Source organism: Camelus dromedarius, chromosome 2, assembly GCF_036321535.1.
Source record: "Camelus dromedarius isolate mCamDro1 chromosome 2, mCamDro1.pat, whole genome shotgun sequence".
NCBI classification, from domain to species: domain Eukaryota; kingdom Metazoa; phylum Chordata; class Mammalia; order Artiodactyla; family Camelidae; genus Camelus; species Camelus dromedarius.
Window position 1 is genome coordinate 119,759,256 of NC_087437.1, and position 13,083 is coordinate 119,772,338.

A 13,083-nucleotide genomic window follows, 5' to 3' on the forward strand; every position below is an offset into this window, starting at 1 on the left:
CCTCTGGGACTTGAGGTTCTGAGATTCAGATGGACCTTTGTCCCAGGAGATGGTACCCTTGTGGGCGGGGTGGTGTCTGGGTCAACCCCACCTGGCCTCTGGGGAACCTGGGAGAAATGCAGTCAGGGCCTCGCCCCAGGCCTTTCCAAGCAGAGACTACATTTTCCCGAGACTGTGAGGCACAGGGAAGTGTGACACGCCCTGACTAGGTCACCCAGGGCCCAGCAGCAGAGCTGCACCCAGCCTCTGGTGACCTGAATGCGGTCCCATCCCTTGTAACGTCTGTGACGCACAGCACGGCCAGGCCCACGGTTCAGAAGTGGTAGAGACGCTAAGCAAGGTGGGGACACCAGCCCACCCAGTCTTGTTTAGCTCTCCATTCATCCATCCGGTGGGTTCGCCAGCATGAACTTTTATTAACAGGATATTTCATCAAATGATTATATTTAGGTTGCCAAGGCACAAATTTAAATTTGGGGCCTTCCAAGAATTTCAGGAAAAGGCCTCTTTCCTCTCATAATCATAGAAGGCATAAGCTCAGGGAGATACGTCATCTTACAGCCTGAGGTAAAGTGAAGATACAGTCACCTTGCAAGCACCCCTGGTCCCATGTCTTGCAGAGGCAGCGTGTTTATTTCCACACCAGCCCTCACACGTGCAGGCGGGCACTCTTGTGTCCTACGTGTCCTGACCCATTTAAGCCTCGAGACATGGTTTGCCACCCTGTGTTTTGCTGTGTTGCAGGCGAGGTTTGATCATGGGGGTCTGGAATTCCCACACATCCGTGGGCAACATTCTGGGGTCCCTGATTGCTGGCTTCTGGGTGTCCACGTGCTGGGGCCTGTCCTTCATCGTGCCCGGGGCCATCGTGGCGGCCATGGGGATAGTGTGCTTTCTCTTTCTCATCGAACGTAAGTACCGCCAGCCTTGGAGCTGACCCCGGGGGGCTTGGGGGCGCGGTGTCTGGAGAACAGGCTGCTGCCGCCTTAGTCCTGTGCAGGCGTGTGCTTGTCCCGGCCTGCCCTCGGCTCCCAGGCAGGCTTCCTTCCTCAGAAGCAGGTTTCCTGGTCTTGCTGAACTTTCTGCTATTTCCTGATACCTGGAGTAGCCTCCGGCCCAGCCCTCCGGCCCAGCAGCACCAGGCGTGCACAGTCGTCCCAGGCCTGCCACGTTGCTCACCGCCCAGCCCGCGTGGCCGCCCCCACTCACTCCTGCCGCCACAAGCTTGTTTGCTTTCTGATAAGATACACCCTTGTCAATGTTTAAAACCCATGACTTAAGATCATATATCTTAATTAGGTGAAGAGTGCTCTTGCCAGGAAACCAAGTCCTTTGTTCTGTTCTAGACTCAATACCAGATTTCTGTTGTAATTGAATTTGAAATTAATTTTTGAAATAGAGACAGGCAGGACGAGGCCTCCCAACAGTCATGCCAGCGAAGGGGAGCAGGTGCTCCCTTTGCTGCCTCGTCAGGGTGTCCCAACCCCATGAGCTACCCTGAAGAGTTGTATCTGGCATTGGCTTTGATTTGGCTTAAAGCAAAGTAAAAGTCATTTGGTACCAGACAGCTCGCCGCTGTTAACGCCCAGGTAGGGTCGCTCGGGAGTTCCACCAGCCTTGTTGGGTGGAGCGTCAGCTCTGCGTTTGGAGCTGCCAGCTTCATCCTCCGAGAGGTGAAGTCCTATGCTACTCAGTTTCTCACTTCTGTTTTCTTGTTGCTAAAGCTAACCTTTTCATTTTTAAAATACCCACCATTTAGCTGAGCACTCATGAGGCTCTCAGGCCAGCGTTGTCCGGTCAGGGAGGATGGAAGCCAGGTTAGACGAGGAATTCAGACACGCCCCGGGCCAGGGTTGGGGAGCAGGCTGGCGGGGCTGCTCTCCTGTTTTCACCGTCTCCTCCAGGGGCCAAGTGAGATTTTAGCAACATCTCAACATGGCCAAAACAAGTGAATTGTTTAGCAGACTTGGGGGGCAGCTGACTTCCTTGCGAACATTCCAACATGTGGCATTTAACTGTAGCTTGAGTGTCACTGGAGTTATGGGCAAGAAAGGCTGTCCACGTCACCTGTGCTCTTCCGGGCAGGCTCCCAGCACCCGGTGGCGGGGGTGTGCCGGGTGAGCTCCGCCGGAGGTCCAGAGTCCACGGTGACTTTTTTTCTCTTCCTCAGCTGATAAGGAGGTGGTTCTGGGGGAGGAGGCAAGGTGAGAGGAACAGGGTGTGCGGGAGGCAGGGCTTCTTTGCTGGCCTGGTGGGCTCTAAGTGCCAGTGGCCTTCTGTTTAGATGTTCTGGGAGGGGCAGGATTTCCAAGAACAAGGAAGCTCTGGTTTGGTCTTTGTAACAAGAGAGCATCCTTCCCTCCCGTAGCTCTGCGGGGCTGGGGCAGTGCCCAGGGACCCGGAGGGCCTTCCTGGAGCGGCTCTCCCACCACACCGTCACCTGGTGGGGACCTTCCTCTGTTGCCTGCTCTGCTACCACGAGGCCAGTAGGCCCGCCTGTCAGCGATGCTGATGCTGGCCTGGGGGCCGTGTGAGCACTTGTGCCTCCTCAGCTGGTGCTGAGGACAGGGTCTCAGGGCCCCGCAGGCCGGGGAGAGGGTCCTGTGGGACTGAAGCCCGGGCCTCAGAGGCTGTGCCCAACCCCTCTCTGCTCCGCACTTTCCTCTGATGGGGCAGGGTTTTCTCACCCGCAGTCTTAGCCTTTAGCTGTGACTAGTAAACGTGTTCAAGCTCCCTGTTACCATTCCTCACGGTGCCCCCAAGATTTCCTCTCTCTGCACCCCACCCCCGAACTCTCAGGCTCTCAGCCCCCTGCTCCGCCCATGCTCACGCTCTGCCTCGCTCAGCCGTCCCTTTAGTGGCTCATCTCCCCCAGAGACTGGCTGTGCTGCTCAAAGCACCCTTAGCTGCTCCCTGTCCCCTCGCCTTGCCTCTGCCGAGGTCTCCGGGCCCGGCCCCACGGCCTGGGGGCACCTTCTGGACTTGGCATTTCTCTGCTTTCCCACTGAGTGGCTCCTCCTGAGCCCGTGGCCTGGAGGCCTGCTCTGCTTTCCCGGCTGTGACAGGACTCCGGGTGCTCACGGCCGGCCGTGCCCCGGCTCCTCCCTCTGGGGGCAGCCCTGCAGCCGGCCTGGCGGGGGGAGGCCTGTCTGCGGCTCCCACTCCCCTCACGCTGGACCCCGCAGCCGGGGCCGTGTCCATGAGCATGTCTGCAGCAGAGAGAAGCCGGTTCACAGGCTCCGAACCCCTTTCCTCCTCCTCGCTCAGTCCTGGACGGGCCCTTGTAAGTGAGGCCTCCCTTCCCAGCCCAGTGTCGCCGGTCAGCCCGAGTCCCCTGCCGCCCTCCATGGATGGCAGCCCGGGAGGAAGGCATCAGGCCCTCCTGCCGAGGGTGTTGGCACCGTGTTCCCCCGCCTTGTGACGGGTAAGAATGACGAAAGCCAGTGAAAGCCAGCCGTAAGTAATGACAGCAAATTCTGTGTCCCAGAGCAGGAGGCTCTGCAGAGAGACCAGCTCCCTGTGCGTCTTGGGGGTTTATTTCTGCCCCCCCTCGTCCCTCACCCCTGACAGCAGGGTTGGGCAGCGAAGACTCCAGATGCGCCCTGTCTTGTGACCAGCAGCTAGGGGACAGCTCTCCTGCTCCTCCCTCCTGCCAGAGCCACGCCCAAGGACAGGGACCCGTCTGCCAGCCCCTCCGGGCCTGCCTGTGAGCGCAGGCAAGGGGCCCACGTGCTGGTGTCCTGCAGGGGGAAAGCCCAGGGAAGGCCCGTCGTGGGGACGGGCCGCCCCACGAGGAGTGGCCATGACGTCCTGCCTGCCCCTAGGGCCCCACGGCACGGCTGGAGAGGTCCGTGTGTGGGCTGCTGGCACCACTGCACGTCCCCAGCGGCCGGCGAGACCACCGGGCGCAGGCCGAGCCTCCGCAGGGGCAGGCGAAGAGCAGCCGCCAGCGCAGGGCCCACGTGGTCAGGGGCCCTCCACGGTGTCACCCCCGTGCCCGTCGGAGGGACCTGCTGTGGGAAGTTTAGAGCCCTGTGGCTCAGTTTGTGTTTTAAGGCAGTTCAGCTGTCTCACCAAAAGCTACAGAAAGAGCAGGGATCTGGGTGGTGAGGGGGGAGCAGAGCCAGGGGCGGCGGCCGTCTCGTTCTGTGAAAGGGGCATTGCTGCCCACCCCAGGTCGCACGCTGATTTTAAAGGAGAAGATGAAAAGGGCCTCGCTTCTGGTTTTGCTGGTTTCCACGTGTCCTTCCCTCCGTGCATTTAGGTAAAAGGCATTTTGCTCTGTGTCAGGGTAGACGTTGTGCCCACTAACCTTTATTTCTGATTGATTCCATGACATTCCATGACTCATCACAAGTGCTACTGGGAGCCCCACTCTAATCGTGGCCATGTCTTCTGCTTGCTCTGATCCTCACCCTTTAAACATAAGGGTGAGCGTCTTCACACAGAAGCTGTTTCTCCTTCTGCAAAGCAGGCTTCGCACTCATGCCGGCTCGTCCAGCTTCTGGGCGGGGGCTGATGTGGTCACGGGCCGGGGGAAGGGAGGGCTGCGTCCCAGCAAAACCAGAAGCGAGGCCCGTTCTTGCTGGGACGGCCGCGCGGAGCCTTCTCCCCACCCGCGACGCTGCCTCGCGCAGTCTTTTTTCTTAAATTGTGACTAATTTAGTAAAAGTATCAGCAGGTCCCTCTTTGGGTTTCCTCTTGGCTTACGCTGGGGTAAACACCCAGCCCTGGATTCACGCTGGTCGTGTTTGGTGTTTCAGATCCGAAGGACATCGCCTGCTCCTCCACCCTGGTGAAGGTAAGGCTGCTCTCTGCTTCTTGTGTCTTCTGGACGCTGAGCCATCTGCCAGGTGTCTGATGACTGTCACCAGCCTGGTCCTGTCTGTCTGTCCTGTCGGTGGATAATGAAGTGTGGACATGGGTCCCACCCTCAGAATATTGGAAGTTTTAGAAAAAGGGTCATCATAATGATAGCAACGAAAACCAGACGAGAGGCCCAATGCAGGCCCTCAGAGGGTGACCCGGGCCAGGGGCTGGCCAGGCCCTCAAGGGGTGGGGGTGGCCTGGCTTCCCTGGGCGGGCAGCGTGCTGTGACTGCAGAAAGACACAGAGCTAAGCCAGCCGGTGTCACTTGAAACTGGTCCATATCTGGCAGGGGGGCCGTTTGGACCACCCAGCACCAGGACCGGGTTTCCCTGGTCAGTGTCATCACCCACTGCCCCACTTCCTAACCTCTCCGCTCACTCTGCTGGTAAGTGACCCTGCAGTCTTGGCAGGCACGAAAGAGTGCTTCCCCCGCCACGTCTGGAGGGGTCTCTCCCTTCCCCAAGTCACAACAACTCCGTGAATGCCCTGCCCCCCAGGCCAGCCTCCCCCCTGGCCCCCAGTCCCCTCTCCTGAGCCCTCAGCTTGCCCCCTTCCCTCTGCCGCTCACAGCAGGTGGTGCCGCCCACCGTGGACAAGGCCTCTGTGGCCCTCACACCCAGTTCCCTGCTTACCTTTGGGTGGACCCCATGGATCACCCTCCCTGACCACCTGCACGGCACCCCTCCCCTCCTCGGGCCTCCCCCACTCTGGACACAGCCCACAGGGTCCCCAGCAGCATCGTCTGGCTGCGCGCGATCAGTGCTCCCGCCTCACCCCCTTGGCCTGTGACCAGCCTTTGACACGATGGTTTCCTCCCTCCGTGAGAGGCCCTCTCCCTGGGGCTTCCGGGCACTGCGCCCTCCTGGTTCTCTTGTAGTGCTCTGCTGGGCCTGCCCTGCCGTACCCCCACGTGGGGGGCAAGGCCTGCTCCTCGGCCTCGTCTCTCCTCGTTCATCCTCTCGCTGGGGCAGCTCTCACGCAGGCCGTGGCTTTCAGCATCTCCCCAGCATGGTCCTCCCCGCTGAGCTCCTGTGGTCGTGGTCACACTGCCACCTGACGTCCCCGTAGAGGCGTCCGGGTGTCTTCTCAGACTTAACACAACTAGACTGTTCTCGTTATTTTACCCCGTGAACTTGCTAGGCCCCTGCACTGCCTGTCTCACTCAGGGAGCCGTTCCCCACCCCCTGGACAGGCCAGAGCCAAATCGCCTGGGGACATTTTCTTGACACAGAAGTCAGACCATGTCACTGCGTGCTTACAGCCCTCCAGCCATCTCCTTTTTACTCAGTGAAGCCCAGTTCAGCCCTCACTGTCTGTCTCCCGCGGGAGGGTCAGAGCACCCAGGCAGGGCCCCACCTGGACCGCGGTGGAGCGCGCCTGCCGTGCGCAGACAGGGAGCCGGGGCTGTGCTGGGATCCGCTTGTTAATACAGTGCGCCTTGAGAACAATTAATTTAAAAAGAAGGGTTCTGGTACCACATTAAACCAAATTAGGGAAACAAAATCAATTTTGTAAATGACTGCCTCAGGAAGGTTAAACACCTCTGGTTTTTTAAACCTTTGATACATTTTTTTTTTTTAAGGCCATTTTCCTGCCACGAGCATGATTTTCAGTCTCCAAGCTGGGACGGGTCAGCTCAGATTGGTGCTGTGGGCTAGACCCAAGCTGCATGGACCGCCACCTCTGGCAGGGGGGAGGACTTTGGCACTCACCTCCACCCCAGCACGTCCCCCGGGGCGGGACACGGGCACCGAGTGCGAGGGGACTTTGGGGGAGGGGCAGATCGCCCTCACGTGCTGCTTCACAGGGACAGGAGGGCAGGCTTGAGCCCGAGGCGCCGTTTCTGCCCTTGTGGCTGTGAGCTGAGCCGAAGCTGTGTCCTTTTCCCCCATTCACATCCTCCCTGTCAACTCACTGGGCTCCTGGGGTGCCCGTGTCCCCAGGACGCTGTGGGGCAGGGTGGCCGGGCAGTTGTGGCTTCTCTTCCTCCCAGGGGCCGGTCAGAGGTACAGAGAGATTGGGCTGATTTCTAGGGACGTTTCGTCAGCTTCCACCAGAGCCCCGAAGTCCTCCCTCCCACAGGGACTCTGCTCACTTCCCATGGGGCCCTGCAGAGACCCCTGTCATGGGGCCCACTTGAGGGGCCCCAGAGCCCTGGCGCTGCGGGCCAGGCTGCTGCTGCCCTTCTGGGCCTGCCCTTTACATTCACGGAGCTTCCGGGTGGCCTGGAGAGCGTCTGTGACGCATTGACAGGTGCTGCCTTCCTTGGAGCAGAGCTGGGAGCGGCAGGAGCAGTGTGCTGACACATCAGGTAGAAAGATACAAACTACCACAACCGACTCGAGAGAGAACATCTGAATAGACCTGTAACAAGGAAAGAAACTGAATTATTAATTAAAAATTTAATACAAAGAAAATCACAGGACCAGATGGCTTCACTGGTGAATTCTGCCAACTCTTCACAGACTCCTCCCAGATTTCCAGGAGAACACTCCCTGCTCATCCAACGAAGTGTTATCTTGATACACAGAAGACAGTGACGTCACAGGGAAGCTACAGACCAAGCTCTCTTAGGAATGTGCGTATAACTCAACAAAACGCTAATCCAGCAATATATAGAAAGGGTTAGCACCATGGTCAAATGGGATTTATCCCAGGAATGCACAGCTGGTTTAACATCTGAAAACCAATCAATGTGGTATTCCACAGGAATAGAATAAAGGACAAAACCACAGGGTCCTTTCAGTAGAAGCAGAAAAAGCATTTGACAAAATCTAACAGCCCTTCATGGTAAAACACTCTACAAACTAGGAACAGAAGGGAACTGTGTCTGGGACAATCCGCAGCTAACATAACTAACAGTCCAGGACTGGATGCCTTCCCTGTAAGGTCAGGAACAAGACAAGGACACCTGCTCTTGCCACATCGTATGGGAGAGTCTAGCCAGAGCATTTAGGCAAGAAAATGAAATACAAGGCATGCAGATCGGACGAGAAGTGAAAGTACCGCTATTTGCAGATGACGTAATTTTGTATCTAGAGAATCCCAAGGAACCCACCAAAAACCTATTACAGCTAATTGAAAAGTCAGCAAGGCTGCAGGGTGCAAGGTCAGTGCATAAAAATCAATGGTATCTCTATACTTTAGTGATGAGCAATCTGAAAACAAAAGGAAGAAAGCAGTCCCAGTTACAGCAGAAGGAGTGAAATACTCAGGAATAAACTTAACCAAGGAGATACGAGACTTACACATTGAAAACTACGAAACATTGTTGAAAGAAATTAGAGAAGACCTAACTAAATGAAAAGACACCCCATGTTCACTGACAGGAAGACTTACATTGTCAAGAAGGCAGTATCCCCAAAATTGATGTACAAATTCAGTGTAATCTCTGTCAAGACCCCAGCTGGCTTCTTGGTAGAAATTGACAAGCTAATCCTTGATCTCATATGAAAAAATTCAAGGAATTCAGAGTAGCCAAAAGAATCCTGAAAAAGAAAAAAGCTGGACTCACACTTTCCAATTTCAAAACTCACTACACAGCTGCCGTAACTGAGGCTCCGTGTTACTGTCATAAGGGCGGACATGCAGGTTGGTGGAATAGAACTGAGAGTCCAAATAAACCCTCACACTCACACTCACACTCACAGTCAGTTGACTTTGACAAGGGCGCCAAGGCCATTCAGTGGAGAAAGGGTCATCTCTTTAACACGCGGTGCTGAGACAACTGTATATCCACATGCAAAGAGAGGATCTGGAACCCTTCCTCAGACCATGCACAAAGTTAAGATGGATCGAAGACCTGAATGTGAGAGCTAAACCTGTAAAACTCTTAGAAGAAAATACAGGAGGAAATCTTCATGACCTCAGATTGGGCAAAGTCTCCCAGATATGACACAAAAAGCGCAAGGGATGGAAGGGAAAATAGATAAATTGGACTTCACTGAATTTTAAACTTTTATGCTTCAAAGGATACCATCAAGAACGGGAGAAAGTATGTGCAAATCGTACTTCTGCTAAAAGACTTGTATCTAGAATATATAAAGAACACTTAGAATTCAGTGATTTAAAATAACTTTTTAAAAGGTTTAAAAAAGAGGAAAGATCTGAAGAGACATTTCTCCAAAGAAGACATTCAGGCGGCCAGTAAGCACATGAAAACCTGCTCAATATCGTTAGCCATCAGGGATCAGTCACCAAAGCCGCAGCGAGATGCCACCTCACCCCCACTAGGATGGCTGTGATCTAAAGGACGGGTAGTAGCAAGTTGGAACGCTCAGTCACTGCTGGTGAGGGTGTGAAATGGTGCAGCCGCTTTGGAAAACGGTCTGGTGGCTTCTCAAAAGGTTAAGCATAGAGTCACCATATGACCCAGCGATTCCACTCCCTCCTGGGTGCATCCAGGAGAAATTAGAACATATGTCCGCCGTCCACACCCCCCCAAAGCCCCGGCGGTCACGCTGCGCGCTGCCTGGAAGCCGTGCTCTCCTGTGTGGAGGGCGTCTTCTTCCTTCTGGAGCAACCTGCTGATGTAGGAAATTTCTTGTTAGAGGAAGAGGTTGGCCTGTGTTATTTCTAAAGGCCTTTTCCTTTCGAGGTCGCTTTGAAACATCAGAGCCGTTGAGGAGAGTTAGTTGGCCCAGCGCGGGGGAGGAGCACGTTATGTTTCTTTATGTGTTGGCCGCGGATTGTTCTTCGGGAAAGGATTTTATTTTCATCCTGTTGTCTGAGGGTCTGAAGCCTTCAGGTTGCACGGATTAGCCCTTGTTTTGTTTTAATCATTTGTCTTATTTTCATCGGTAGCATTTTTTTCCCTTTGCAGTTTTATTAGGTAGAAATATTACAGTCCGACTGCACACACAGTACGTGGCATGTAAGTACCCGTACACAGCACACTGCACGTTGTTTTTAGTTTACATATAGGTACTGATTATTGTTTCTAAGAACAGATTAGAGCTTTAGCTTTTTAAACTTACATAGTTATCAAAGGAATAAAGCTAACTATAAAATGAGAATGGACAGAACGGGGTAATCCAATGATAAAGGACAGTCAAATGTGCTTACACAAACTCAAGAAATCAATCAGTTTTTGTGAAGACAGTGCCATCGCTGCAGTGAACGAGGTATAATTTCAGTCTGTTGATTTGGCAGTGGCTCTAATTAAATTTTTTTCTCCCAGCATCCGAAAGCCTATGAGAACGGCGCACACAGGTTTCGGCTACAGAAGCAAGTCCTGACCGACGAGAGGAGCAAGCCCCTGGTGAGTGGCACCCGCTGCCCCTGGGCAGGAGTGGGGCCCTGCCTCGGTGGCACCTGTCACAGACGCCCTGGGCAGGGCCTGTGCTTCCTCGGTGACATTGGAGTCTGCCTTGGGTACTTTTCTTTGGATAGTAGAGCTGGGCTTGCTTTAAGTTTTTTTAATCAAATTGGCAAGCCATTCATTCATCCAACAACCACTGACACACCATGAGCCTCAGTCACAATGTCCCCCGGGGCCCGTGGAGCTCACGTCCTCGGGGGCCAGGCATTGGGCTGGGCATCGGGTGCAGACAGAGCCCGCCGAGAGGGGTGAGCAGGCGCTGTTTCAGGCCGGCCTCGCAGGGAGCTGTGAAGGAGGAGGAGTGAGTCCGCACGTACCTGGGCCAAGGGGGTTCAGGTAGAGGGAGCGTGGGGCGGGCTGGGAACATGAGGAGGGACCCAGAGAGAACGTAGAAGCTAGCTGTGTTGCAGCCCTCCACCCCTTCAGCGCCTTCCAGGGTACAGAAGGGGAAACTGAGGCACAGAGGTGCTGAGCCCTCTGCCTGGCCCCCTTGGATGGGGAGGCCGGGAGGCAGGTAGGGCTCCTCCCCTGTGCTGGGCCTCACCTGCCCCCTCTCGGGACACGGTCCGCTCTCCGTTCCCGCAGATGCAAAACCCACCAGCACGGGGCCGGCTGCACTACGCCAGTGTGTGTAAAGGACGTCAGCATCTGTGGATTTTGGTCTCTGCGAGGGTCCTGGGAACAGTGCCCCACAGGTCTCGGGTACCAGGGCAGGACTGTACTTCCGAGAAGGCTCTTCCAGGAGGCTTCTCCCATCTCTCTGCCTAGCTGACCATGCTGAGCCACAGGGGCATTTTAGATTTGGTTTTAATCATTGAAAGTATATGATCTTTTCTTTTCTCTTTAAATCAGGTAGCTTAAAGGATAAGTGTACTAAACAGGCTTTTTTTTTTCTTTATTGCCCAAGGAATTTATTTTTGGTGGTTGAAATAATGGATGCGGGAAGATGATGTCTGATGTGTCTTGGTTCTTGGATTTTAGTTAAATTCAACTGAAATGCTTTAAAATTTCTACTCACTTCTGAGTTTATGTAAAAATCAGGTGCCTTAGCTTGGACTGCTGTAACAAACACGGCAGACTCGGTGGTTAAACAGTAAATAATTATTTCTCACATTTCAAACATTTATTTCTGGAGGCTGGGAAGCCCCAGATCAAGGTACCGGAAAACCTGACGTCTGGTGAGAGCCTGCTCCCCGGCCTGCACACAGCCGCCTCCTCCTCGGGTCCTCACCCGGCGGAGCAGAGAGAGAAGCAGGCCTTCTGCTGCCTCTTCTCAGAAGGGCACCGATCCCTCCATGGGGGCCCCACCCTCGTGGCCTAATTACCTCCCAAGGGCCCCGCCTCCTAATGCCACCACACTAGAGATGGGGGTTCAACATACGGATTTGGGGGTGAACACAAATACGGGGCCCTAGCAGGTCTTAATCAGTGCGCATGGCCGTAATTCCTCTCTGTCACTGAAGACCCACCTTCCCCCCGAGGCAAGACCCCGGGCCCTGTGCTCTGGTGCGGTTACTGGCCGGTAAAGCGGCTGGACCTGTCTTCTGAACATAGCTGCCCTCTTTCCTTTCTCTTCCCTCCACAGAAGTCTGTTCACTAGCACATCACCAAAGAGACAGTTACGTGTTTAGAAGCCCCAGTAGGTCTGACCTTGATGGACATGACTGGGCAGGTGTTGGCGGCCGTCAATGGGTGTCCCCTTTCAGCGGGCCCCTCCCACTAACCAGGGTAGGGAGCCCCGCCCTTCCATAACAGGACGAGCTCACGTGCTGGAGGCGGCTCCGGGGTCAGCAGGCAGGACATCCCACAGTTTGGCAAGATGCCCTGCTGTCCCCTCCCCCAAGTGACCCAGCTCAAATCCACTGGGGCCCAGAGCTGAGCACCGCCCAGGCCCCAGATCACTGCTGCCTTTCTGACGGTCCTGCCCACTCTCTTACCTGCCCAGCCTGGTTCCCAGCGACGTCTCAGGAAATACACAAAGAAGGGGTGGGCGAGGAAGAGGATGTGCTCGGAGAGAAGGTGGCTCCGGGGCCACGCGGCCGCACGCTGGACCTGCTTCCAGGCCGCGTGGGTTATAAAAACCCACGAGGTGATTATTTGTGGGGGTGGTCGGAATTTGTCATCCTTGTAGTCACATGTCTTTCTTGTCACCTTGGCGCCTCTGAGGGTCTTTCTGATTGGCTGTGGCTCAGCAAACACTTAAGGAGCGCTGAGCGGGTGGCTTGCTGCTCAAGGCTATTCCACCTGGGGTGCCAGTGCGGACCCACAAGTGTCTTCGGGGCCAGCATCAGGGTGAGGTGTGGGCAGAGCAGTCACCAGTGCGTCCTCCCCTGTGTGTGTTTTCATCACATGGTGCCCTTGTGCTCTCTGAAGGCGTAAAACCTCAGGGTGGGGTTCCCCGATCCCAGCAGACCCGCGGGGGCTCCAGGCACACAGCTTTCTCTGTCCCGTCCGCCCAGTGGGTCTTTGTTGGCTCTGAGGAGGAGGCAGCCTTGCGCTCCTGGTTTGTTTTAGGAAACCCGCCACGACCTCGCACTTCCCTCTGTCTCCTCCAGGCACTGCAAAGGGCCGGAATTTGGTGGCTGGGAGCCCACCCACCCAGGCCCCTGCGTGAAAGATGAGTGGGCGTGGGCAGGAGGCCCATGCTCAACACAGGCAGGGCCTTCCCTCTCGTCCGAGGGGCTCCTCGCTGCTTACGGAGCAGATGGGCTGGGTCTTGGGCCTTAAACCAGCCCCGTGGGTGGGTCTCTGAAGCTCTGTACAGAACGAGGACAGGCCAGGTGGTGACTCAGGGGCGTGACCAGGTGGGTTCTGTGCTGGACCTGCAGTCGCTGTGAGTCAGAGGCAGTCTTCCTGGCTGAGCAGAAGCTTTTCACCTTATTTTTACTCTTTAT

General features: G+C 55.5%; 1 protein-coding gene across 6 annotated transcripts in view; it reads left to right on the plus strand.

Annotated features, from left to right (window-relative positions):
* The window catches only part of SLC37A1 (solute carrier family 37 member 1), a 59,252-nt gene that overhangs the window by 26,574 nt on the left and 19,595 nt on the right, over positions 1 to 13,083 (plus strand). For 5 of the 6 annotated variants that reach the window (XM_031460126.2, XM_064476245.1, XM_064476258.1 and 2 more), the window contains 4 exons: positions 745 to 911; positions 4,764 to 4,801; positions 5,159 to 5,254; positions 10,049 to 10,129. In XM_031460126.2, coding sequence (XP_031315986.1) covers positions 745 to 911; positions 4,764 to 4,801; positions 5,159 to 5,254; positions 10,049 to 10,129 — 382 coding nt within the window. The remainder of the gene's footprint in view (positions 1 to 744; positions 912 to 4,763; positions 4,802 to 5,158; positions 5,255 to 10,048; positions 10,130 to 13,083) is intronic. The other variant, XM_064476253.1, reaches the window with a different exon arrangement.